Source organism: Citrus sinensis, chromosome 2, assembly GCF_022201045.2.
Source record: "Citrus sinensis cultivar Valencia sweet orange chromosome 2, DVS_A1.0, whole genome shotgun sequence".
In the NCBI taxonomy this organism is placed as follows: Eukaryota; Viridiplantae; Streptophyta; class Magnoliopsida; order Sapindales; family Rutaceae; genus Citrus; species Citrus sinensis.
The window spans coordinates 17426686-17453783 of record NC_068557.1 but is presented as its reverse complement, the minus strand read 5'-3'; the positions used below and the strand labels follow the sequence as shown (position 1 = coordinate 17453783).

Below are 27098 nucleotides of genomic sequence, written 5' to 3'. Positions count from 1 at the left end.
AAAAGAGCCAAACAGTATAAACTGAAAAGCAGAGTCGCTTCAAATTATAAACACAATTGAAAATTCTGATAACTTGTTGGAAAATCATGTGAAATGTCACAACACAGACCTTTTCGTGTCCTATGCAAGCCTTACAAAGAAGGATAACCGTCTGATCCTTTGATACCGTAATCTACAATGATAAAAGAGGGCTAAGACATATTGTTTGAGCAAAACCTCGTCTCTCTTGTCAATATACACAAGGAAATGAAAATTAATATATTACTATGCCAAAGTTGTACCAGAAGAAAGGATTAAAGTCCACCAGAAACAAGGATGAGAAGAACGTTCTCATGATGTGCTCTACTTAGGTAAAATAAATCTTTTTTTCACACCAAAGAAAATTATATACCAGTCACTGATATCTGATATCTCTCACCTTCTCAGCATGGCCAAGAGATACGCATTCAAAATCTTTTCCTGTCATGACCTAAAAGAGAAAGAAAGGAACACATTGTTTTGTAAATCACATAATAATCATGCAAAGCAAGGTGGAGCATTTATCAAATGAACCAACCTTCCCATACGTGAATTTGGCAATGTCCCGAAGGCTAGCCTTCCTACTTTCTCCAAATCCAGGAGGTTTTATGACACAAGCCTTCAAGCAATTCAGAACCCACAAAAAATGAGAAGACATATGAAACTTCACTTTGTAAAATTAAATGAATAATTGAATGATAGAAGATTCTTCAAGTAGGCCATCTCTTAACAGCAAAACACTGTCAAGTATAAGTTCACCTTGGTTGCTGTAGCCACTCCATTTAAGACAAGACTTGCTAGGAGATCATTTTCAATATCTTCAGCAATGATCAGTACATCTGTGCCATTATATCTTCTAACTGGTCCAATCTCTGTCAATAAGTCAAAGAAGACGCAGTTCGAAACCTTTTTCTCAAGGATCATGATATAAGGATCTCGTAAAACCTAGTAAAAATGAAATCACTAGTTGATTAATAACAAGGCTGATCCAAAGTTATATCTTCAAGGTAAGAACTAAGCAATCTCAATTACTTCATTGTCAATATATCTATCCTTTATAGAATCACAAATTTCTCATAAAACGTCAATTAATTTATTGATATCTCAAAATGCTTACACATTCTTTCGTCTTATGATTGGTGATGAAGTAAGGTGACAAATAGCCCCTGTCTAGGGTCATTCCCCAATACAACTGAAGTTCAATACTGGGTGGTGTTTTCCGATCCTGCAATAGTAGTGAGGCAGTAGAAAATAAACATAAAACAGTAGAGGAAACAAAATGGAAGGTTCTGAAACATAACAACCGAATCAGAGGCACAGCAGATAAGAAAAAAGTAAAGACGATGAAAAATTCAAGAAGCAACTTACAGCTAACACATGAAGATTGTTTCCCCAACCTTTCTCAAAAGCCTTGGCTATGAGCTCGCCAATCACTCTGTCACCATTTGCTGCAGCCGTTCCAAACTTCAATTTAAAATGGGAAAAAAAGCGCGTCAAAATGAAATATATTTCTGTGGATTATCATTAAATTGAGCAAGAGTCTAAAGTGAGAAAGAAAACCAGGGCTATTTGTTCGAATGATGTGATGGGTTGTGCTGTGCTGTATAAATTTCCCACAAGTGCATCAATTGCCATTCTAGCCCCTTGTCTTTGGTCTGGCACTTCCGCATCCTCCCGCATATAAAATTCTCCCTTTTAACTTTAGAATTGGTGCCTGCAGACAGAAGATAGATGTCAATTGAATTTGATCAGATGATCTGTATCCATTAATTAACTCCATTCCCATTCACAGCAAATCTAATTTCTTAATTAAGAAAATCCAGAAGATGTTTCACAATCCAAAAATCTTTTAGTGACTTCCGCCGCGGTATACTGTCTGCTCCGAGTTAAATGAACCTGACACAGAATTAAATTCAACGAAATTAACTCAACGAAATTAATCAATTGAACTGAATAAGCCAAGCCAGAATTAGTTATTATTATTTGAAAAAAGGAAACAAAAAACACTAATAAATGAATGAATGAATCATCACCGGCTGAAAATTGTTATCAAGCAACCTACAAAATCAAATTAACTAACATAAACAAAATGAGAGAAGTGGAAGGAAAACAAAGTAAACAAAATAAAAATTTGGTAAACTGTGAAGGAGAAGTGCACCTGACTTTGGAGGCGAGGTTAGAGGCATGGCGCAACATCGTTTGTGATTTTGTTGCGCAGAAAGGACAGAGGAATTCGATTGACCAAAACAGAACAGAGACTTAATGAGACTTAAAAGGCAGTTTTGTTTGGTTGGGTGGGTTTTGTGGGTCCCTTGTGGTGGGATTGAGTCGGTTAGAAGGTGCGTATTTAATGAATTTTCTAGTTGGACACTCGGACTCGGACTCGGACTCGGACTCGGACTCGGACTCGGACTCGGGGTCTTTCACTTTACTAATCAAATATACCTGAATGAGATTGAAATGAGGAAATCTTAGTGCCTGCTCGCTCTTTCAATTTGTCTTTCAAATTCTCTTTATTCAGAACCATTTTATATATTAAACTTAGGACACTTTCCACATATATTCGTAAACAGCTCGAGATTGCTCAGTTACATGAAATATTCTATTCATTTACTCTTTTATTTTATTTATTTAGTGTTTATTTGGTATGGCTTATGTAATGTTCATAAGTGCTTATTTAATTCTATAAGCTCTTATCATAATTTTTGTTTTTATTTGGTTATTTTTTTTATAGAATTTTTAGAGTTTAAATAAGCTATTTTGCCTCTACTAACGAAATCTCAAATTTTGAGCTTTTGAGAGTAGAGGTTGAAAAGTTTTTTTTAAAATATTAAAATATCTAAAATATTCTCTACTTATTTGACATTATTTTCATAACATAACTTAAAAAAACTTGCCTATTAAAGTAATTTTATAAATTTTTAATAAAAGCTCTTATTGACAACCAAACATCTAAATTTTTTTAAGTAAAAGCTCTATTTGTAAAAGCTCTACTATCAAAATCTCTACTTGAAAAGTTGTATCAAACGGAGCCTTAATACAACTATCTTTACATGTATAGCTTGTGGTTGTTATTTTAATTAAAGTACTGTGGATAGAAATGATTATAATGGATTGCTTTGATATCTGAGTTGGGATGTCTTATCTTGTTTTGATTTGTATTGACATTGTTTGAATTTGTGTTTTAATATGGTTAATACCACTAATTTTTATTTTCTTTCTTTTAATTTACTTATTGATATCATGTTTGTGAAAGTTTATTGTTAAAGTTTACGTTCTCATTTATTGAGAAATAATGATTTTTGTAATTAAATTTTATTTTAATTTTCTAATATTCTTTAATTTAAGGATAAAGTTATTGTAAAATCTATTATTTATAATTTTTTATCCACTATATTTTTTCATATTTTAATAGTAATGTAATAATTAATAAAATTAATAATTATTATAATTTTGATATAATTAAATTTATCAAAGTAAAAAATATTTTGATTATAAAATTCAAACAAAACCCAAATGAATTATTTAGGCTCGGTTAAAAATATTTGGGTTGGTTTAGGTCAGGCCCAAATTTTTATAATTTAGTTCGGATTGTTTTAAAATCTAACCCAAACCAACTCATGCCCACCCCTAACTGATTCCACATTTGAGTCCAAAGTTCAATCAAAGTTTGATCCCTATTTAGACCAAAATAGACTACATGGACAGTCAGATCCAACGGGACCAGTCCAATGTGGTTCTCAAAATTAGATATCAAATTAAGTAAATAACACTAAGCGCCCATCTATTTTGTCTAAACATTACACCATGCATACATTAGTATTAAAATCTAATGAAAAAGAAATCACGATCAACCATTTGTTTTGGTTTTAGTTTAACAGGCTTAGATTATCATTTTAGTCTCGCTACATTTCGAGAATGTATTATAATCACGTAAATTTAAATCCCGAATATAATTGGCTTAACCATTGCAATGGAAGCAAGAAGTCACAAGTGCAATTCTAAGGGTATACATTTAATTTGATGATGAGGAGGGGTAAGAGTGAAATGTAACTTAAAAACTCTCGATGAAACTTCTGAATATTACATAAATATATTGTAATATGAGCTTATAAAATCTGAACGTCTGTACTTTAAAAGGATGTGTGCATTCTTATAAGAGGACTACTTTCTAAAGATGCAACAATTATTTTCACATCTCATTGTCGTTAAAGCTGACTTGAAAACTCATGAATTATTCCTTCTAAAAAAATAAATGAATGAATTGCTAGTTAAACAACTTTTGAGCTTATAATTTTCAAGTACTGCTTTTTTCTTTTTTGGTCTTTCACCCTTTAAAAAAAAAATTAGTATTTCATTCATCTCCTTCCCACAAGATTAAAATCAGAGCTTAGAGAAAAATCATGTATTTTTGCCAACTTAAATTTGAGCGCGCATTAAAGACGCTAGCTAAAACGTGCACAACCATGGATGTTGTTGCCATGTGAATTCAATGACTGTAGTAGCGCAATTGTGTAGTGGCTGATTGAAGGTTTTCGTATTGAGGTTTGTTTAGGTCATTAGTGATATTCATCTGCTGATGGAACGAATGAGTGCTTTTTGAGTTCAACCTGTCTCTTGAAATTGCAAAGTATCAACTCAAAAGCTAGCAGAATTTGCAAAAGTCGTCTAGTCGGTGGTGGAATTAAGATTTTAATTTAGGGGTTGCGAAAATATGAAGAAAATTGAGAGTTGCCTTGAAACATATATTGGGGATCATTTTGAAAACTTTTTAGTTTTCACATTATTTTTTAAAAATAAATTTTGAAACCTTGGCAACCCTTGCTAGGCGTGAATGTAGTTCCGCCTCGACGACTAGTGTTGTAGTTCGGCTGGAAAATGTTTTAGTAGAACTTTATACTCTTTTGTCATGAGATTAATGCAATTTTTATGCTCAATAAAAAAATAAAAATATGCTTTATGAAAACTATTTAAAATTTTTCTCCATTTAACTGGCTCTAGGGATGGCAATTGTGTCTACAAACCCGCCCAAATCCACCCGCCAAAACCCGTCTGCTTCGGATAATTTTGTGGGTTGCGGGTGGGTTTGGTATTACAAATTGAAACCCGCATTTGGATGCGGGTGGGTTTGGTATTAGCCCAATATCCGGCGAATACCCACATGGATATCCGCTAGACCCGCAATATTTTTTAAATATTTTTAATTGAAAAATATTTAAATATTTAATATATAAAGAAAATAATGCAATTATGCAAAGCGCCAAATAACCAAAGTATAAACAAGTGTAGTGTGTATAACAATGCAAAGTGCCAAATAACCAAAATGTTTTTGTATGGACTATTTTTCTTTAACTTAATGCATGAATTAGTTCATTATATAAGTTTTTTCGGATTAGTATTTGAAAAATATTATTTTTTTGGAAAATATTAATCTTAATCATTATTGTAGGCATCATGTTGGATGGTTGCTAATGATGGTGAATGAAATGAACATCTTTCTTGGAGCTTGTGTTGAATGATAATATGAGATGTAATTGTTATTTTTAGATATTAGTTTGTCGTTTTTTTTAATGGATTTGTGTATTTTATACTTAAAATTTAAAATTTTGTGTTGGATTGATGTTGAAATTTTAATTTTTCATTTATATTAGTTAAATTTAAAATTGAATATGTTATGTGGAATTTGAGGTTATTATTGTAAATTTATATATTTAACATTTGTGATTTTAAATATAAAAATCCCCCAAAAAATCCGCCGGATACCAATGCGGGTTTGGTAATTGTCAAAATCCTTAGCGGGTGGGTTTTCTTAAAAAAATTAAAACCCGCTATGGGTTGCAGGTGGGTTTGGTAATTTAAATTTTGTGTGGGTTTGGCTTTGATAATGACAAACCCGCCGCGGGCGGTGCCAATTGCCATCCCTAACCGGCTCTAACATATTTTTTAATATTCTTGCTACCTTGCATCGTCGTTCTATGTTTTCTTGAATGATTTTCCTATTAACGATTCAACATCATTTTTCAGTCCTAGCCAAGTCTAAAAAAATAAGAGTGGTAATAGACTCCTATTATCTCAAAGTTTATTCTAAATAACATGTCATTCATTAAATTTCATAATTTCTTATCAAATTTAAGTAAATTAATTGTAATATCTCACCAATCAATTTGATGAATGTCATATCATTTATGATAAAAATTTTGAGATGTGTAACACTACTCAATAAATAAATTTGGTGTTCTTCAACTATTAATAATTGTAGTTATAACAATTTTGTGCAAATACCAACACTAACCCTACTCATTATTGCTGAAACTCGAGTGATTACACACAAACCACAACTTATTCAATTTAATTAATAAGAAAACTACTTAAATATTCAAAATTAAGAGTGAAAGCGAGTGACATTGAGCAAGAAGTTGCCGTTATTAATGAGACTGATTGACAATTTTCATCCTTCGGAATTTTATTGATAACGTTACCATAAATTTTAGAAGTTGATAATTAAAGTTATTACAATTAAATAATTACAACTACTTCATGTCTTAATGATTAATGAGTTTGTACTTTTATGCAAAGTCTCCTTTATGCAACTCACCATCGGGTGAATCACGAATGCGTTCCAATTTGGTGGCGTGCTTGATTAATTTGTCCTTTAATACATGCCCAAAAGCTGTGTATGCAGCTAGCTTTTACAATTTCTATCTTCTTCATTCTTTAATTTTATTTCGTAGGAACTGCGTCTTGTACTTCAGTAAGAACAACTTCTTTAATTTAATTTAAAAATAAAACTATTTGAGTATTTTCTTTTTTTCACAAAAAAAAAAGAAAAAAATTTCAATCATCGGAGAGGCAACCCAAACATCGTCTATTTAGTCGCTAGTCAATAAGTTAACCAGGGGCGGACCCAAAGCTTTATATTATCTTGGGCTAAATTAAAAATTAATATTTTATTATGACCATAAAATTTCATAAGTAGAAAGAAGTATATTAAATAAAATGGGACATAAAGTACCTTATTCTATGAATACATACTCTAAAAAATTAATTATAAAAAATAATTGAAAATAAAGATAATTCAAATATAAAAGTATTATTCTTTAATTATGAAATCTAACATTGCAACCTAGGATAACATGTAATTTTATTTATTTTTTAATGAAGGATAAGATGTAATTAATCTAACTTTAGATGGGATTCTGTTGTTTGCACGGCAAGAGCAAATCCAGGCCGATCTAATAAAGTGGTAGAACATGCTGGTGATGATCAAGCCAATTGTGTAGTGGCTCATGAACTTATTAATTGTGTCTCTAGCTCTCGTACTGAGGTTTTTTGGGTCATTAGTGATATTTATGGGCTGATGGAATGAATAGAGATGTTCCTTGAGTTCACAATGTCTCTTGAATCCGCTCACATGCTAGCAAAAATTTAAAATTGACCCAAGTCTTCTAATCAGTGGCAGAACCAGGATTTTAATTGGATGTTGAAAAAAAAAAAAATTAGCATAGATGTTTTATGTCGTGATTCAACCTCAAACAAATACAAGTGCAATAAATAATTTTTTTCTTTTATATTTTTGAAAAAAAAACATGATCAGATGCATGATTATCTACCTAATTCAAGGAGCACAAATACATGTACAATGAATGATTTTTTTCTTTTATATTTAAAAAAAAAACATGATCAAATACATTATTATCTATCTAATTTAAGGAGCACAAATCAAAACAAGCATAATCGTTTGGCAAAAAGAAATTTTGTTGGTTAATTAAAATAAAATCCTCAATGAGTCTCAAAATTGCCAAGAATCTTTTGAGAGAATGTAAAGCTCTTAAGAAAAATATTATAGCTGTTGATCCTGGATCTAAGTATATCGGCCTTGCACTAGCCAACTTCGAGCAAAATTATGTGGAAATGACACCATTGGGGTATAATTGCTTTTCACATTATAGTAAATACTAGTTAGAGATAAAATATAAATTAATTATTTGTGTAACACTATTTTTTTTCAATGTCGCAGACATATAACACAAACTACAAAAGCACAGGATCTGGAGCAACTCAGAAAACGTGTAAGTTTATAATATTATAACTATGAATAAGTAGTAAAAGTGATATTCAAAATAAATAAACAATAATTTAACATCTATATAAGGTCCAACTATTTTGTAATCCACGTTAGGTACCCCTTGTTTTTCATTTAGTGATATAACCATTAGACCAAACCAAATAGTTGCATAACGGTTTAGATGCATGTGTTTGCATGGTTACTAACATTGCCATCCCTGATGTTTGCTGAAAAATCAAAAGAGTCAAAGGTTTCTAAATCTTAACATGTATGTCCAGATTGTTTCAAAAATTTTTACACTTGAATCCATCGACCTAATTTCACTATTAGAATGAGTGACATTGTATGTGCAGTAATGTAATCTCACGTACAAATTCCAAAATGCATGAAAAATTAACATGATTTAATAACAAAAATTTTATAACATAATATCTCTTTAATATAAAATAAATTATTTGAATATGTCAATAAAAAAATAATATGTGACAAAAATATATTAATTTGTCAATAATAACAAACTATGACCAAAGTGACTGTGTAGATGCGTAAATTAAATGTTTTCAATGATATTATTAATGAACATGTCCCATACTTCTTAAATTATATGTAATTAAATTTTATTATTTGCATATTAATATCTTCATCTAAATGGAAACCGAACTTCGTCCCTTTGCTTTCTTTATTCCTAAATAACAATTTAGCACTCCTGAACTTCATCCTCCATTTTTTTTTTAATTTCTACTTGTCATAAACTCAAACCTAATAAAATAATTTTGGTTGAAACCATCATATTTCAGAAACAGATTTTTTTTCATCAACAATAATCCTAACATAGGTCCTTTGGTCTAAGTAGTGGTTTGATTTGAAAATGTTGTTATTTTTTCATAGATGCTCCAAATATAAGATTTATAGCTCTTAAAATTTTGTTATTTATAAACTTGTCATTCATATTCCCTAGAAATTCTTGAACTACACCTTTCCTAAGGATTTTTCTTTTTTAGTTTATACGAATGGTTATTTTTGTGCAAGATGAAAGATAGCATGGATAAAGAATAAATAGTTGTAAATTACAGAGATTTATTCTTCGTCCATAAAATAATTTAATGAATGAGTATTTTTTAATATAAATTATTTAATTAAAAGGTGGTACAAAGAATATTTTTATGGTTTAAATATCCTCAACCTTCAGTTGTTTCTTTGTAAGGGTAAAAATGACAATTCCACATTCTATTAGAATTTTCATAATGATCAATAATGGACAATGATATCAACATAAAAAATTAAAATGAGCAGGACTTGAGTGTTAAAATTTAGAAATACTATTTGGTTAATTTAATTTTAAAAAGAAACATGAATTGTAGCTCAATTTGTTAAAAAAAAAAATTACAAAGAATATATTAAGCAAATAAATTTATGGATTGTATTTCTCTAACGACTTTTATATGCAGATAAATGATCATAATGTTGGTGGTCTGATCATTGGCGACCCGATAGTTGGGGAGTACGATGAGACCGGCGAAGGCTTGCGAAGGGTTAGTCTTAAAAAAATTTAATTTAGTTATTAGTCTTTAAAAATTTTAATTTAGTTAACTCATTTTTTAAAGCATATATTCATTTCATTTTTTTCTTTGTTTTTTCATTTTATTAGGCCAAGCATACCAAAACGTTCATGAAAGATTTTGATAAATATATCACCACAAGCTATTGCTACCAGAACGAGACAAACTCTAGTGAAAGTTCTACGAGGACATTGAAAGAATTTGAGGTAGCTTGTCAAAAGCCCTTCTTAGATGAAGTTTCGGCAATGAGCATAATGGCACAATGCTTCTGTGATAATTGTGGTGAGGTTTCTGATAATGTTGCCCTTGTGAGAGGACGGAGCATTCATTTTGGTAGTAATGAAGATTAAGATAAATATTATTAAAGGGATTGATGATGTTTGTGGGTATCGTCGCTACAAACCCTCACGAGACTAAACTCGTCCACTAGGGCTGCCTAGGGGTTTAAAGGCTTGTTGCATACGCTAAATGCAACCGTGATTACCTGCGAAAGTGGTGTAATAGGATTTAATTTATTTCGTTTTTTACTTTTAATTGAAAAACTTTGTATTTGAATTCACTAGTATTCAATTACTTACACTGATAAAATTATTTATTTTAACCATCTCCCAATACTATAATACCTGAGATGAAATTTTCTTAGAAAATTATTCATGATGCCAAAACAAGCCCTTCAAAGAACTAACAAGATTAGATTTGGTCACAAGGGCAAATGGATCTGGAATTAGGAAAAAATTCGACGCCAAATATTCCAAATACAACATAACTTAAATTTACCATAAATTCTTCATCTTGGCCCATGTGTTGCAGCAGAACAATCGTCGAATAGTTTAGCTTAAAACCATCGTATGGGTGTTAAAACGACTAGTCGTTTATCGTCCTCAACTTTTTCATGCATGCATTGATCCCTACTAAGCAGAGAAAACTATATCTGTCATGCATTATTGCTTTAATCAATTCTTAGAGGAATCAGAGAAAATTAAGGCATAATCTGGATGAAGGAAACCCTATGGCTAAAGCAAGGGCCATATTTGTCGGCTTTACTTGGTACAGAGATTGTTCCGTGAATGTTGCTCTAATTGTTGCTGTGAAATTTACATTAAGAATAAAAAAAGGAAAATCATATTTCTCATTTCTCATTCAATACTATTTTCCACCCCTCGTCTTCTTTATTTCTTAATTCCCTTTTTTTTTTATTCTTCGTCTTCTTCTTGATCGTTCTTCTTTATTGTTAATTTCTTTCTTTTTTAATTTTTTAGTTTCATCTCACGTACACAATGGATCGAACTTAGGAACAAGAATTCACAGATAATTCTTCACATTGAAGACTTCCTTTTACTGTTTACTAATAATTCTTTGGAGACAAGAAATAATTATGGCTGATCATGTTAGTCATAGCCGGTAATGATTTGATTGATTTCACGGTTTATCAATTGCTAAAATTCATACGCACCAAATAGTGAGATGTGCACGGACTATACCTTTCAAGTCTATTATAACCGCAAGATTTCTTCTACACACACGTTAATCCTACATATACAACTTATTATCCCGTTAACAGTGCGTTCATCCATTTATCACTTTGTAACGTCAGTTGGCATCCACAAGCAAACATCTTCTGATAATCTAATCAGACAATTCCAAGAGTTACTATTTCATAAAAGAGTAGGATTATTTATGCTGTAAAAATTACCTTGATCGCTTCATTATTCTATACACTAATATATTAATTTTAAATAATTAAGTTTTAGTCTTTTCAAAAAACAAAAAAAAATAATTAAGTTTTAATGAGTACATTTTAAATCCACCGGATTAGTTTCAAAATTCCTTTACTCATTAAAACCATTGTTAAAATTTAAAAGTTTATATTATACTTTATAAATCCATCTTAATACCTAATATACCTTTGAAACTAATTCATGATTTTCTGCAACTTTTTTCTTCCATTCTTCTTCTTCTCCTTCTTCTTCTTCTATCTATCCAACCCGTAACCTGTTCATACCCAAAAACCAAATCCCTCAACTTATTAAGTGGAATTAATTTTTTTGCCCATTATTGTCATTAAACCGCTATAAAACATATATAATATCATGAAAAAATAAAGTAATAATAAAATTATAGTTGTAATCAATAATCAATTAAACAACTAAACTAAAGCCCACAATATTTTTCAATGGCATGGCTTTCCTCTTTCTTATATAGTTCGAATTCAATGAAATAGATTTGATTGTTTGAATCTAGAATAGCTTGACTAGTGATATAGTTTTGACCAAATCCAATATTTAACAACTCAGTTTGATCTGTTTTCAACTAGAGGAGTTGAAGAAAAATTAATAACTATGAAACAATTTTTTTTTCTGTATACATTAAGCAAATTTAGAGATGACTTCAAGATGAAATACGCATTATTAAGTCCATAACAGTATCTTATGTTAGAGACAATTTAATAATAAATTTTTTTAATACTGAGTCAAATGAGAATTTGGGTTCAAATAATCCTTCATTAAGTTTTATTTTGTACATTATTTATGATTTTAAAAAAACCTTACTTAAACTATTTCAATTTTTATGTAATATGATGTTAGAAGTAAAAATTTCAAGATTCAAAGAAATTATATAATATTAACTTATGACAAATTATCTTTAATAGTTATTTGCATGATGAGTAATTTTGCATTAAAATGTTTTATATAAAATTAAAGCAATGGCGGACTCAAACAATTAAATTATTGGGGGCTTAGATAAAAAGGTTATAATTTAATTTGGGGCGGTTAATTATTTTTTTACTGTTCACTTAAACGTGTTGAACGTCTCAAAAACTTAAATTCTATTATTTTCTTTTAAATTTAAAAAAAATCAGGACAATAATTATTAATTTTAAATGTTGGAACTCTTGTGGCACTACTGGAAAAATGAGAAACAATGATACTAAGTTTCTGATACTAAATAAAAAAGTATCAACATTTGATGACCTAAGCGGATTTTCACGTCTTTTATATATAAGTGTCGGTGATCATTGATACTATAGTATCATAACCAAACATTGATGCTAATTGGAGAAGTAATTTTAATTTTATTTTAATTTTTTCAATTTTCCTAAATCTAAACGGCATCGTTCTAATTGCTAAAAAGTTATCGATATAAATTAAACACCTTGAAATTAGCTTCTTCTTTTCCTCTCCTTCCAAAATCGATTCCCCCCTCTCTTTCTACTGAAACCCTAAATCTAAAATCAGGGCCAAGGAAATATTGATTCAAGAAACGGGGCCGAGAGTGAGCCAGCTCTCGTACGGAGCGTGAGTCAGCTTCGGGAACCAGCTGGACGTGACGGAGGCGAAGTCGCTCTTGCAGTGCTCCCGCGACCACGGCATCAACTTCTTCGACAATGCCGAGGTCTACGCCAACGGCCGCGCGGAAGAGATCATGGGCCAGGCCATTCGCGAGCTCGGGTGGAAGCGATCCGACATCGTCGTTTCCACCAAGATCTTTTGGGGCGGCCAGGGCCCCAACGATAAAGGCCTCTCCAGAAAACACATCGTCAAGGGCACCAAAGCTTCCTTGAAACGCCTCGACATGGACTACGTCGACGTTATTTATTGTCACAGGCCAGACACGTAGACACCGATAGAGGAGACGGTGAGGGCGATGAATTATATTTACTTGAAAAAGAAAACGATTATTGTTCTTGGTATTGGACTAGTGAAGGTGGTGAATTTAAAAAAAAAAATATTGATTCAAGAAACTCACATCACCCGATCCGCTTCACTTCATCAATTCTCTCCCCCCTCCCTCTCTTGCTCTCTCCCCCCTCTCTCTCTGCGTTTGATTTATGAATGGCTTGATTCCGAGTTGCAGGACGGTCAATTTGATCTGCGGTTTTTATGACTGAAGTTTTTACTTGTTTGCTAATATTTATAATTCGTCCATCCCGTTATACTTGAAAGTTGGTGATTCTATTAAATTTTATATCCAACCGGTATCTTTTTATTTAAATCGGTAGGCCAGAAGCAAATCAATCTTTTTATGCATTGGCTGTATTAGTAAATCACATGGATAAAATCACAGGGTTTATATTGTTACTTATTTCTTTTCTGTTGGCAGGAAAATTCCAAGGGATTTGACAGAGGCATCACTATCTGGTGCAGGATAATCCATAATATCAGCCCTTTCTATGTTGTTTTTATTTGGAATGGTAGGTTGCCGCTTGCATAGTTGTGCCTGTTTTGTCAGATATCATGGGTGCATTTTGCATATAAATGTTAAAATATTATGGTATTTAATATATTATTTATTTGACATTCAAATTTAATAAGGATACAAATGTAAAAATACATATTTTCGGTTTTTTAAGTTGAAAAAAAAAACTTAATATTTATTTTTTGAGATTCAGACGAAAAAACAAATATATTATTCAGATTCAGACATTCAAATCTATTCAGAATTCAGACTAATTCAAATCTATTTAGATTTCAGACAAAAAAACAAACGCCTCCTAAGTCTCTAAAACCACTAAATTAACAGCACTCTCTCAACAAAATTACAAGTATTTATCATTTAGAAGTTGTTTTTAAATTCTTTTTATTTAGTTCTTTGAAAAAGAGTTTGGGGCAAAGCCCTCCTTAAATTTTTGTTGGGTACGCCCATATTGTATTAATTTGTCAATAATAACAATGTATATGCCTAAATTAAAATTTTTCAGTAATATTATTCCTGAACATGTCTCGTAATTATTAAATTATATGTAATTAAATATTTTTTATTTTAATATTAATATCTTCATCTAAACTGAAATTGAACTTCATCTCTCTACTTTCTTTGTTCCTAATTATCAGTTTAGCGCCCATGAACTTCGTCCTTCATTTTTTTTTAATTTCTTCTTCATAAACTTGAACCTAATAAAATCATTTTAATTGAAACCATCATATTTCAAAAATAATTTTTTTTCATTAACAATAATCCTATCATTAATTCTTTGGACTAAGTAGTGGTGTAATTTGAAAATAGGATTTCTCTATGATGCTGTATGGATTTTTATAGTGTTGATAGTGGGATTAATGTGGACCCTTAGATGTAAAAGTTTTAAGTTGAATCATTCATTTAATATAATACATAATTAGATAATTAATTAAAATATAACAGGTAACTTATAGGTTGCGGGTAAACATTAATTTGTTAATTTTAAATTAATATCAATTTAGAAAAAAGTCACTCACCCCCCTAAGGTTTGCTTAAATAATCATACAGATCCCTTTAGTTTCATAAATGGTCACACAGACCTTCTTAGTTTCATAAATGACTATTATACCTTTTGATTAAAATAATCTTTTTTTAATGATGGATTAAAATAATCTAAATAAATATAAATATAGTAATAAGAGAAAAATAATAAATAAATATCATATGATACAAATAAAATGTTATAATAAGTATAGTTGATAATATAACGTGTACAATGAAAATTTTGCTAATATTAAGTTATTATTAGTCTATCTTGACGGATTAACTAAAATCTATTAATTAAAAAATTGATTTTAAGATTGATATTAATGTAGACATAATTGTAAAAAATAATATAAATTTTATAAATCATTGTGAAATTATTGTGAATGATAGGTATAATTATTTAATTTTAGTAGTATGTCAAATAGATTTTAATATTAGTAAAAAGAATATGAAAAATAAATAATGTTAAAAAAATTTTGTTGATATTGAAAATATTTTACACTTATTTAACATATTATATTTTTTTAATTTAAGGAGTTATGTATGACCATTTAAGTAAAATTTAGAGGTGTGGGTAGTCGCTTCCCTATTAATTTTATAGCCTATTTAAAGTGCTATACCATTCTATATCATACATCACACTTAAGATGTTGATTTTATTGAAGTGTTATGTTATTAAAAATTAAAGGGAAATTATCATTCGTATACCCTATAGATGCTCTGTTATCAAAAATACTACAACACTTTGAGGGTGTATCAATCGTCCACCCTAAGTTGATAAAATGTATATGCCGTCCACCAAATCGTTACTTGTCGTTTAAATAGGATAACGCCAGAGGGGTAATTTGGTCTTTTTATATGATACAAGTGATAATTTAAGGGTAACAAATGATAATAAAAGAATTTAAGGATGTACAAGTGATACTTTTTAAGGGTAAAATCGTCAATTCGCTATAATTCTGTTAACTTTCAAACAGCAGCTAACGGTTTGGTGGTCGACAGATAGCTTTTGTCAATTTAGGGTGGACGATTGATACACCCTCAAAGTGTTGTAGTATTTTTTATAACATAGCATCTATAGGGTTTACGAATGATAATATCCCAAAATTAAACTTTGCATTTATAATGTACTACAACTTTAATGTAAAATGTAATAAAAAATATAAAGACATTTTTTAGTAGTCAATTTTAGCTTTCTTTTACAAAATAGTATTATAAAAGAAAATTAGTAAAATGTAATAAAAATGGCATGAGTAAAGGTTAGTAGAGGTGATTTTCCTTGTAGTTTTAAAACATATGAAGTAATGGACACACACACATATTCAGTACTTCTATTTACCCCTATTTATTAATAAGTGGGAAATTAAAGTCGTAATTACCATAATGTATTATGAATTGATATGTAAAATATAAATACTAATAAAAGCTAATTTGTAGACTAATAAAGTAAACCATATTTTATGGGCACTTGATACATTAATCTAAGGTCAAATGAGATATATCACATCATATTTCAAACTGTAGTCCAATTTTCAACATTTGCATATGGTTTTATAACCTAGTAAACCAATAAAATATACCATGAGAAATCAAAGGCTATTGTATATATTGCACCATTGGATATATATAAATATATATATAGACACACACATATAACTTCCGTTAATCTTCCATGGCCATGCATTAGAATAAAATAATCTAACCGCACAGCTATATCTGATTGATAGATTTTGAAATTAGTTTGATTACATGATAATCGAATTATCTTATAACATTAAGGATATGAATTAAGTATCATTTTATCAATTTTGAGTATCGTATTGAGTTTTCAAATTAATTAAATGTTGAAACTCTTTCATGTTTTGCCTGACATTACTATTTAATAAAATTACGAAAAGCCAATATGAATTTTGTAGGATACATAGTAAAATAAACTTTAAAATGTGATTAAGTATTCCCATGAATTTTGTGTAATTAAACAAAATATGTTATTTTAGTGAAATTGTTAGAATATTTAAAATTGTTGGGGTGGTCACTAAAATTTCTCGGACTTGAGCAAACTACACGATCCCACACGATTTATTTTGAAAAATACAACTTGTTAACCGCTGACTGTTGGTAGAATAAGTTCCTATAAACAAAACACAATTCAAACTCATATTTGCAAGTAGCAAACAATATCTCATCAAGGAACAAATTTGAGTGGAGTTTTTGGTCAATCAATCTAAATAAATTTGAGTAGAGTTTTTTGTCAATTAATCAAGTTTTTGGGCTTTCAAAAAATTTATGTTCAAGGTAAATCTAGGAGCTATCATTACAAGAAAGCAATGGATATTGATCAACAAAGTTAGTACTGTATATATTCTTTGTAATTTGATATTTAGAACTGTTATGATTATTTTGTTGTTGAGTAGAGAGATGGTTATGTGGAGATTTCAGCTATGTAACCATGTAATGACCAATGCTTTAAAATCAAACACTTGTTCGATAATTTGACAAACAAAAAAAAATTAAAAAACATGTAGAAATGTAAGAAAAATGAGCATGTAATGTCTGGCAGTCGTGCTTATAGGGGAAAGAGGCTGAAACAAAGAACTAATACATTTTTTAAGTTGGTTGCTTCAGTGATTCTGAGCAGTCAGCATTCTTTAAGCCATATTTTCATGTAGAAAACTTCAAATAGAAAACCATAAAATTATTTGAACTCCTGAGGAATAAATATTTCTAGACATGTATAGTTTGTAATTTTATTCCTTATTAATTGATATCAGTTAATGCAGAAACTTCGGGTCTTGTGTAGTTTCAAGAGAGTTATGACCTTTGTGCACTAAATCGTGAATATCTTTAAGAAGAGAAGTCCAAATTTGATTTTATAAATTTCGTCCATAACTAGACACATTTATCTATCAAAGAATTTATATTATGCAATCTCATATATTATAGATCAATACAGTTAAATAATGAAATTTGGCTTATAATCATAGACTTGGTTGCTTCAGTGATTTTGAGCAGTCAGCATTCTTTAAGCCATATCTTCATGTAGAAATCTTCAAATAGATAACTGTAAAATTATTTGAACTCCTGAGGAATAATATTTCTAGAAATAAATAGTTTGTAATTTTATTCCTTGTTAATTGATATCAGTTAATTCAGAAACTTCGGGTCTTGTGTAGTTTCAAGGCAGTTGTGGAAGATTTGGTTCTCTTTCAGTTTCCTATATGCAAATAGGTTTTTCAATGATAAATTTTCACCACATGCGTCTTCAATATTGTCCTTAATCGCTGCGATCTTCACCCCAAACTCATCTCCCTTGCCCACGAAATTTTGACCACTTGATTCATTTTTACTAGTTTGAACATCTTTACTAGAAGAGTTCATCTTTTCCTTCCATGGGTGTGATTGCATATGAGTTATATTATGTTCAAGTGCTTCAACTACACTATACATTTTTTGTACCAATGCATAAGTATCTAAACTGTTCCTCTTCAGGTCACCAAGTTCATACATGACAGCGGCAAGATTAAAAGTCATCCCATCAATTTTTTCATTAAGCTTTGTCAATTCCTTCTCATGGTTGCAATTTTGAAAGTTTGCTTCACCCTCTCCGTTTGTTTTTATGCTTTTATGGAGCCCTCCATCATCTTTTCTTTCCATCTGCATTTTAATGTTAATATTTAGTCAATCGTGTGACATCAAGTATATCTATAAAATAATGATACTAACAAATAAAGTATCAATAAACAAAAATGAAGATTTTAACATCTATATTTTCATATGGGGCTTGCCTTTAATTTTTAGAATTTAAAGACCGACATTTAAATTTCAATTGTAAGATATTAGTAGTCAGTTGAATTCCCTCCTCAAAGTAATATAAATTCGTAAAGTGAAACGGAAAAATCTCTTGGCGATATTATACTCCAGCAGATGCAAAGTAGACAACTAGACTGGCCAAATTCTGAATGTTGAGACTTTTAAAGATTGAATTTTCTCTTGTTGCCTTCATTGAGAAAATGACAGAGAATTAAAAGAGAGAAAGTTCATTCCCACCGCATAAAGCCTAAGAGAGACAAAATTATTAATCTGACTCTCGAATCTTCAGGTCTTCACAAAAGAACATATAACAAACTTGAAAAAAAAATAATTGCCCCTTCAGATCCAAAAATCATTTTGCTTCTAATATTGTTTTGCATGCTTTAGCTATAGTAATTAGTTACTTTCCGTGTAATCAACAAAACCCCAAAAAAACGACACTAGAAACTGTGGTTTTGATCATATGTGATAAAGTGAATTGAACTTCCCAGCAAGAGCTTCAATCTAAAAAGCAAATAAGCCATTCTTTGTGATTAATTAATTACAACTTAATTACTTAATTATTTCTCTTGCATACGTAATTAGTTGACTTTTTTTTGGCTGTAATAAATACCATGAATTGTAAGAATCATTAACCTTCTTATAGGCCTCATAGATGATCGTATAGATAATGCTAATAAACTTTCTTCAAATTAAGTTCATTAATTTCATATTTCTGTCCTATATTTATGCTTCCAAATGGATAATTTTCTTGAGAATTTTCAACATACTCAATTATTTCTTGTCCAGTGTTATTCTAACAACTAAGAAAAATAAGAAAATCTTTTAAATAAGATAAATGAATTTGTCAAAACTAATCTATCATCAAACAGATACATATCCACTTGCCTAGTTGCCTTGCGAATTAATTAATCCTGCATTCTTTTTAGCACTGTAATAGCATAATCACATAATCTACCACCAAATATGCTATTTATGCTTAAAGTTAATATCAATTAACAACAAGGTTGTTATGATCACTCTCTAGTGACAATAAAACACCAAAAATGCAGGTGTCATTATATATCTAAAAATAGACTATATATCTAACAATAAGCTAATAGTAAACTCTTTCCTAAATTAAAAAAGCTAGAAAGTTGAATAATTAAATGGATTCGCAACTGGCACAAATATGGAACTCTAAATATTTTGTTTATCTATACATCATGAAACTTGAAAAAATCCAAACTAAAGTAAAATTTCAACATGGCCGACCAACTAACTTTTCATTACCAAAACATATATAAAAGAAAACATCATGAAAGAGTTTGCAAAGCCTCACATGACATTAAGATTATGTATCTTATTCTCAGTCACTACTAGAAAAATGGGCTTTACTGACACCAATTCAGTGTCAATAATAACTTTTACTGACACTTGTTAATTGTGTCAGTAATGCTCCAGCCAGAACACACTGACACTAATTTTTGGTGTCAGTGATTTTCGTGTCAGTAATTCGTGTTACTCTAGTATCACTAAAATAATGACACTATGGCGTTAGTACTTAATGATACTATTTACATGTCAGTAATTCATGTCACTATAGTATCACTAAAATAATGATACGAAGTGTAAACATTTAATGATACTATTTACATATCAATATTTAAAATTGAGTCAGTATTTAGTGATGTTATGCTGCTTTTGGTTAGTAATATATTTTTATTTTAATTATATTTTTCCAATTTGTTTTACAATTAAAAAAATAAATATATTAAATATATCAAATCTCCCAACACAATTCACATAATAAATATCCCAAATACATCACTTAAATTAACATAATTCAACTACATCATTGTTTGGAAAAAAAAAAAGAACATAAGTATCAAATTAAGTTTTCGACAAGTTTTAAGCAACAAAGTACTAAATTCAGTTTCAACGAACATTAACCAACAATAATAAGCACAAGAATGTACTGAATATCCATACGTGGCTTCATTTGTTTCCCCCACCTAAAAGCAAATAAAATCAATTAGAACACCACAAAAAATAAGTCTTAGAGATTTGGAAGCAAAAGTGGTCCTAAATTACTCATATATTACCTCGCGATTGTAGGCTTTAATTAACTTGACAACATATGTAGCCTATTGATCACGAAGTTGCGAGAGCTCTTTCATCGCGTACTCATCAATTCCCTTGAACTTTAATTTCAAAACAAGAAGTTATTCGCCAAAAGTTAAATTGTAAACTTCTTAATTATCATTCATTTAAATATATCCATGTGATAACAATTCAAAACACTTTATGCACTTGAAATGAACTCCAATAATGTTACTCTTCTATCCAAAATTATACAGGCAAACACTAAATATCTTGAAAACCAAGCTAATAAGAAAAATTTTTCAACAGTGTTGATCTACATTATTATTTAGTAATGTTTGAAGCCGAAGCAACTTGTGAACATCAACACTAACCACTTTAATGCAAATTTGGATGTAGATATAAAACCTCAATAGGTATATCTTCATCAAAGTGAAGTAAAAGCAACAATATTGTAACATGTTGCCACTAATAACAACTTTGCAACAAACCCATTAAAACGTAAGCGAGTGATGAGTAGTAGAAGGTGGACAGGTAAAAGTAGATATTTAGAAGGTTTATAATTAAGCACTTATAATAGTAATTTGAACAAAATCCTAAAATTGAAACAAAAGAAGCTTTGAAAGCAAAACAGAAAATGAACAAGCAAGAAGGGCCCTAATGGTTTTTTGTTAAGTCAAGCTAATTCATAAGTGAAGTAACTAATAAAAATTAAGACTTAAAATAAAATAAAAAGTCTTCATATTGTTTAATCATCATATAAATTTTTTTTAATGTTTAAAGTATATGTATAGAGAGAGAACAATCAATTTTACAACCTACTTATGAATTAAAATTTATCCACAAAAAAGCAAAAAAAACAAAGCTAAAGTTTTAATTAAAAATATAGTGGTACTATCTGTAAACTATGCTGCCTGAGTGGAGTTAGAGACTGCAAATACTAGTTTTACTAATAAAGATTACCTTCAGTTCCATCTAATTCTATTATTCTACTAAAACCAATGCTACCAAATACAAGCCAACCTTCAACTATAATCTTGTAATGTGCCATTTCACATTATAAAGTCTCTAATTCTCTTATTACATGGCAAAAACTATAACAAAAATTATGAAATTACAATGGTCCCAATCAAGTTATTTCTAAACAACTCATTTTGCCAATTGTAACTCGGCATTAAACAAAATAAAGAGCCCTATAAAAAGACAAAAGGCCAATCAAGGGCATGTTATTTTACTTTTAGTTTTCCTTTTTCCACAATATTTCAAAAGCTTAACGTCTCATACAACTTTCTTTAAATTTGTAGGAACTCATAGAGGTGATAAGATGTTTATGTGAATTTACCCAATGCAGCTTGATGATTCATTTATGTTCACAATCATACTTGGATATTCTGCAATTGATGATCTGCACATGAGGCCATAGACAAGCTGTTGTTTGCTTCCACGTCCTCAGCAATAATACTTGGGTTATGAACCTACAAAAGATACAAACAATCAAATATTTGATATCAGCTCTGATGTAGCCATAGTACTACAAAAACAATCGTTAATTACATAAAAGATTTCTAAATCAAATAGAGGCACTCTAGCATTATAAATATAAATTATAAAATAAATCTTTTAAAGTCATTTAACAACTGAATTACTAATTTACAAATGCATTTAAGTTAATGGAATCTCACAATTTTTATATTTCCTTCTTCCACAACACTTCAAAAGTTTGTCGACTCATGCAACTTGTAATAAGACAAAAAGAAAGCAAACTAAAAAGTAAAAGAGAGACAATTGATGCAAAGTTGTATTTCAACATATAAAAGAATGTACAAAAGAGGGGTTATATAGTTGGTGATCAGCAGCTGGGGCAATAGGAGAGGCAAAGCCTGATGAATTGGAAACTCCCCCAGCATATATAATATTAAATGCAGCAACAATTATAGCAAAGACTAGTGAGAAAACATATGCATCAAAGCTGTTTTTGACACCCAATTCTGCCAGAATAAAATTAGCAAGCGTAACAATTAATTGAACCACAGAGAAAGAAATTTCCGCAGTCCTAACTAGTTGCATCTGCCTATGTACTCTAGTTGCAGTTCTGGTTCTTCCCATGATATAAGTATACATACTCGTAGCAAAACCAAATGCTGACAATAGAAATGCAGCAAGAAGAATTATTCTCTTCATTTTTCCCAGGGTAGATTGCCAATTTTCCTGTTACTGTTATCTCCTACCATTTTTGTAATCTTTAATAATTCCCCTAACAACATAAGTTTATAATATTACACTTATTTTCAAATACACTTTTATTCATATTTATTATAGATTAAATAAATCACATGAATCATTTGATTTTTATTGCCTAATCGAATTGAACCGAACTGCCATAATACGGCTCAATTAGATTCAGTTTGGATTGAACCAAGTCAAATGCTCACCCCAATCAAGAACATGTTATTTTAATGTTCGTTTTCATTTCAACTTGGGAAGAACCAAATAGAAAAAGGGAAACAACCATTTGACTCTCCTCCCTGTTTGAAATTTTAATGGCGTGGGATTCTCTTTGAAATTTCCATTGAAAACTAAAATCAAACATAATTTTCATACCCGACTTCATAGCAATCCAAATCTAGTTGAATTAAGTACACATAGACAAATGTATAGCTTATGTGTGTACATATTTGTTAATATTACAAAAGGGTTCATGAGTCCCTCTCACTCTACAATAGGCAACTACAACTGCAACCCATTCCTTTTTTCTTTATTACATTACAATACCCACCATGACCATCTCCACCTACTTGCCTCTACTGCCGCCAGATGCCTAATGCTACTGCATTTACCCTCCACTTCACTTTTTTGTTCATGACTTTTATTTGCCCATCATGCCATTTTCAATTAAGCCCATTTTTCAATTTAAAGTCATCATGGATAACCTAGATATTTCTATTAAGAGATGCTAATAACATGTCGATAATCAAAGACTCATTGCAACAATAATTCTAGTACATGTTCAAGAGCAATACTTCATCAAAATCAGTATAGTTAATTGTGCGGTAAGTAAATTCTATCACGTCGCATGTATAAGTAATAAGTTGGCGATAATGGACAGAAAAATAAAATTTCTTTATAAATATTTCAAAACAAATTTGATCTCGTCAAAATAATAATTATAACAAAATTATCAAAATAAATTTTAATTTGTAATTGTAATCAATTAGAAATTAAGGAGAGCACATAAAGAAGACCAATGAAAGAAATAAATTAAAAAAGGCAGAGATTGAGGCAGTCATAAGATTGAGCTTACCTTGAATAGAGATTGAGGCAGTACGGAAGCGACGACGGAGATTGAGGGACTACAACAGCGACCACAAAGGCTGATATATTATACCAATGATGAATAGCTGAGTATTGATGATGGGTGGAAGCTGTTACGACCTTAGGGTGATGACGACAGTGGATTTATTACAGGCGACGACACAAAATCATAAATCACGACAGGAGATTTTGAACTTTCACGACAGGGGATTTTGAACTTTGGTGCACAGGAGATGATGATAGCAAAAGAGACCAGACTTTGGTGCATGGGAGTCAACGGCAGTGGGTAGTCGAGTGACGGCAGTGATAGGAGAGGTTTTGGGGTGCGTCGGCGGCGTGGTAGATTTAGGGATTTTGTAAGTTTTCGTTTGTAAGTTTTATTCACTTAGACGAAATGAGGGTAAGAGATCGATTGGGGATTTTGTTTTTAATTTTTGTTCTTTAATCTTTTAATATAATATTTGGGTCTTAATTCTATCGGTCTGCTGGTTTGCGGAACAAACATAAGTATTTTAGATTTTAGAAGTCTTAGGTTCGAGTTCAAAGTTTTACCAATTCTAATTATTTTTTTTAAACTTTTGATACTTTAGTATTAGTGATTTTTAATATTTAATTTACTGACACGTTAGTATCAATAATTTATAATACTTGTTTGTTAAAAGCGGAAAAATGGTGCATATGTACATAATTACTGATACTTTTTATAAAGTGTCAGAAACTAAGTGTCAGTAAAGGTCATTTTTTTTAGTAGTGAGTGCACCTTGCCTCATGGTTCTCTCCCCTTTTACTTTTTTCTCTATGGCTGGTAATCTGTGAACCACACGAGCCTCTAAACCGCCTGGTGCCTTTAGGCACGTTATAGAATGATTTTAAGCAGCATAGGACAGATCTTAAACCATGGCAGCAAATACTCAAGGCAATAAATTGACAATACAATAAAAATACAACTGTTACGTTATTAAAAAATTCCAATTTGAAAATACGATTAAAACTACTGAAATATTTATTAAGAGAAATTTATTGAATCTCTTTCATCTAATCATAAGGAGACAGAGATAATCTTAAAGAATCCAATTATAAAAACATGAACGTGAGCGATAAAGAGAGATTGTATTTGACTATATCTCTGTTTCTTTTTCATTTTTAAATTTAAAATTACCTATTTTACAGGTTTGTTAACCAATTAACATAATTTTCAAATAATTAAAAATTTTCATTAATATAAATAATATGTACTGTTGATTAGATCTAACGGTATATATTTCCCACACTACTGATACCGTAAAAAAATTACGGTATCATAAAGGGACCCTTGAAAATATTATTATTATTTTTTTCATAAATGCTCCAAATATAAGATTTATAGCTCTTAGAATTTATTTTTTTTTCATAAAGGGTCCCTTTATTCTTCTTGGTTGAAAGCATAAATAAAGGGTCCCCTTTATTCTTATTCTTCTTAGTTGTTAGAATAATATTGGACAAGAAATAATTGAGTATGTTGAAAATTCTCAAGAAAAATTATCCATTTGGAAGCATAAATATAAGACAGAAATATGAAATTAATGAACTTAATTTTGAAGAACGTTTATTTGCATTATCTATACGATCATGCATATATGAGGCCTATAAGAAGGTTAATGATTCTTACAACTCATGGTATTTATTACAGCCAGAATAAAGTCAACTAATTACATATGCAAGAGAAATAATTAAGTAATTAAGTTGTAATTAATTAATCACAAAGAATGGCTCATGTACTTTTTAGATTGAAGCCCTTGCTGGGAAGTTCAATTCAATTTTATCACATATGATCAAAACCACAGTTTCTAGTGTAATTTTTTAGGGGGTTTTGTTGATTACATGGAAAGCAACTAATTACTACAGCTGAAGCATGCAAAACAATATTAGATGCACAATACTTTTTGGATCTGAAGGGGCAATTTTTTTTTCAAGTTTGTTATATGTTCTTTTGTGAAGACCTGAAGATTTTAGAGCCAGATTAATAATTTTGTCTCTCTTAGGCTTTATGCGGTGGGAATGAACTTTCTCTCTTTTAATTCTCTGTCGTTTTCTCAATGAAGGCAACAAGAGGAAAATTCAATCTTTCAAAGTCTCAACATTCAGAATTATGGCCAGTCTAGTTGTCGACCTTGCATCTGCTACAGTATAATATCGCCAAGAGATTTTTTTCGTTGCACTTTACGAATTTATATTATTTTGAGGAGGGAATTTAGCTGACTATTAACGTCTTACAATTGAAATTTTAAATGTCGGTCTTTAAATTCTAAAAATTAAAGACAAGCCCAATATGAAAATATAGATGTTAAAATCTTCATTTTTGTTTATTGATACTTTATTTGTTAGTATCATTATTTTATAGATATACTTGATGTTACACGATTGACTAAATATTTCCATTAAAATGCAGATGGAAAGAAAAGATGATGGAGGGCTCCATAAAAGCATAAAAACAAACGGAGAGGGTGAAGCAAACTTTCAAAATTGCAACCATGAGAAGGAATCGACAAAGCTTAATGAAAAAATAGATGGGATGACTTTTAATCCTGCCACTGTTAGGTATGAACTTGGTGAGCTGAAGAGGAACAATTTAGATACTTATGCATTGATACAAAAAATGTATATTGTAGTTGGAGCACTTAAACATAATATAACTCATATGCAATCACACCCATGGAAGGAAAAGATGAACCCTTCTAGTAAAGATGTTCAAATAGTAAAAATGAATCAGGTGGTCAAAATTTCGCGGGCAAGGGAGATGAGTTTAGGGTGAGGATCGCAGAGATTAAGGACAATATTGAAGACGCATGTGGTGAAAATTTATCATTGAAAATATTATTTGCATATAGGAAACTGAAAGAGAACCAAATCTTCCACAACTGCCTTGGAACTACGCAAGACCGAAGTTTCTGAATTAATTGATATCAATTAACAAGGAATAAAATTACAATTATTTATTTCTAGAAATATTATTCCTCAAGAGTTCAAATAATTTTACGGTTATCTTTTTG

General features: G+C 30.2%; 1 protein-coding gene across 7 annotated transcripts in view; it reads right to left on the bottom strand.

Moving 5' to 3' along the window:
• LOC102624268 (chaperonin CPN60-2, mitochondrial-like) overlaps window positions 1-27098 on the bottom strand; it is a 43595-nt gene that overhangs the window by 2080 nt on the left and 14417 nt on the right. For 3 of the 7 annotated variants that reach the window (XM_052433773.1, XM_052433790.1, XM_052433788.1), the window contains 7 exons: window positions 1579-1617; window positions 1387-1482; window positions 1136-1243; window positions 778-963; window positions 557-637; window positions 419-469; window positions 110-172 (listed from right to left, as the gene is read on the bottom strand). In XM_052433773.1, the coding sequence (XP_052289733.1) occupies window positions 110-172; window positions 419-469; window positions 557-637; window positions 778-963; window positions 1136-1243; window positions 1387-1482; window positions 1579-1617 (624 nt within the window). Of the gene's footprint in view, window positions 1-109; window positions 173-418; window positions 470-556; window positions 638-777; window positions 964-1135; window positions 1244-1386; window positions 1483-1578; window positions 1915-2051; window positions 2094-2176; window positions 2269-27098 lie in introns of those variants that run through there. The other 4 variants (XM_052433780.1, XM_052433786.1, XM_052433774.1 and 1 more) reach the window with 4 other exon arrangements.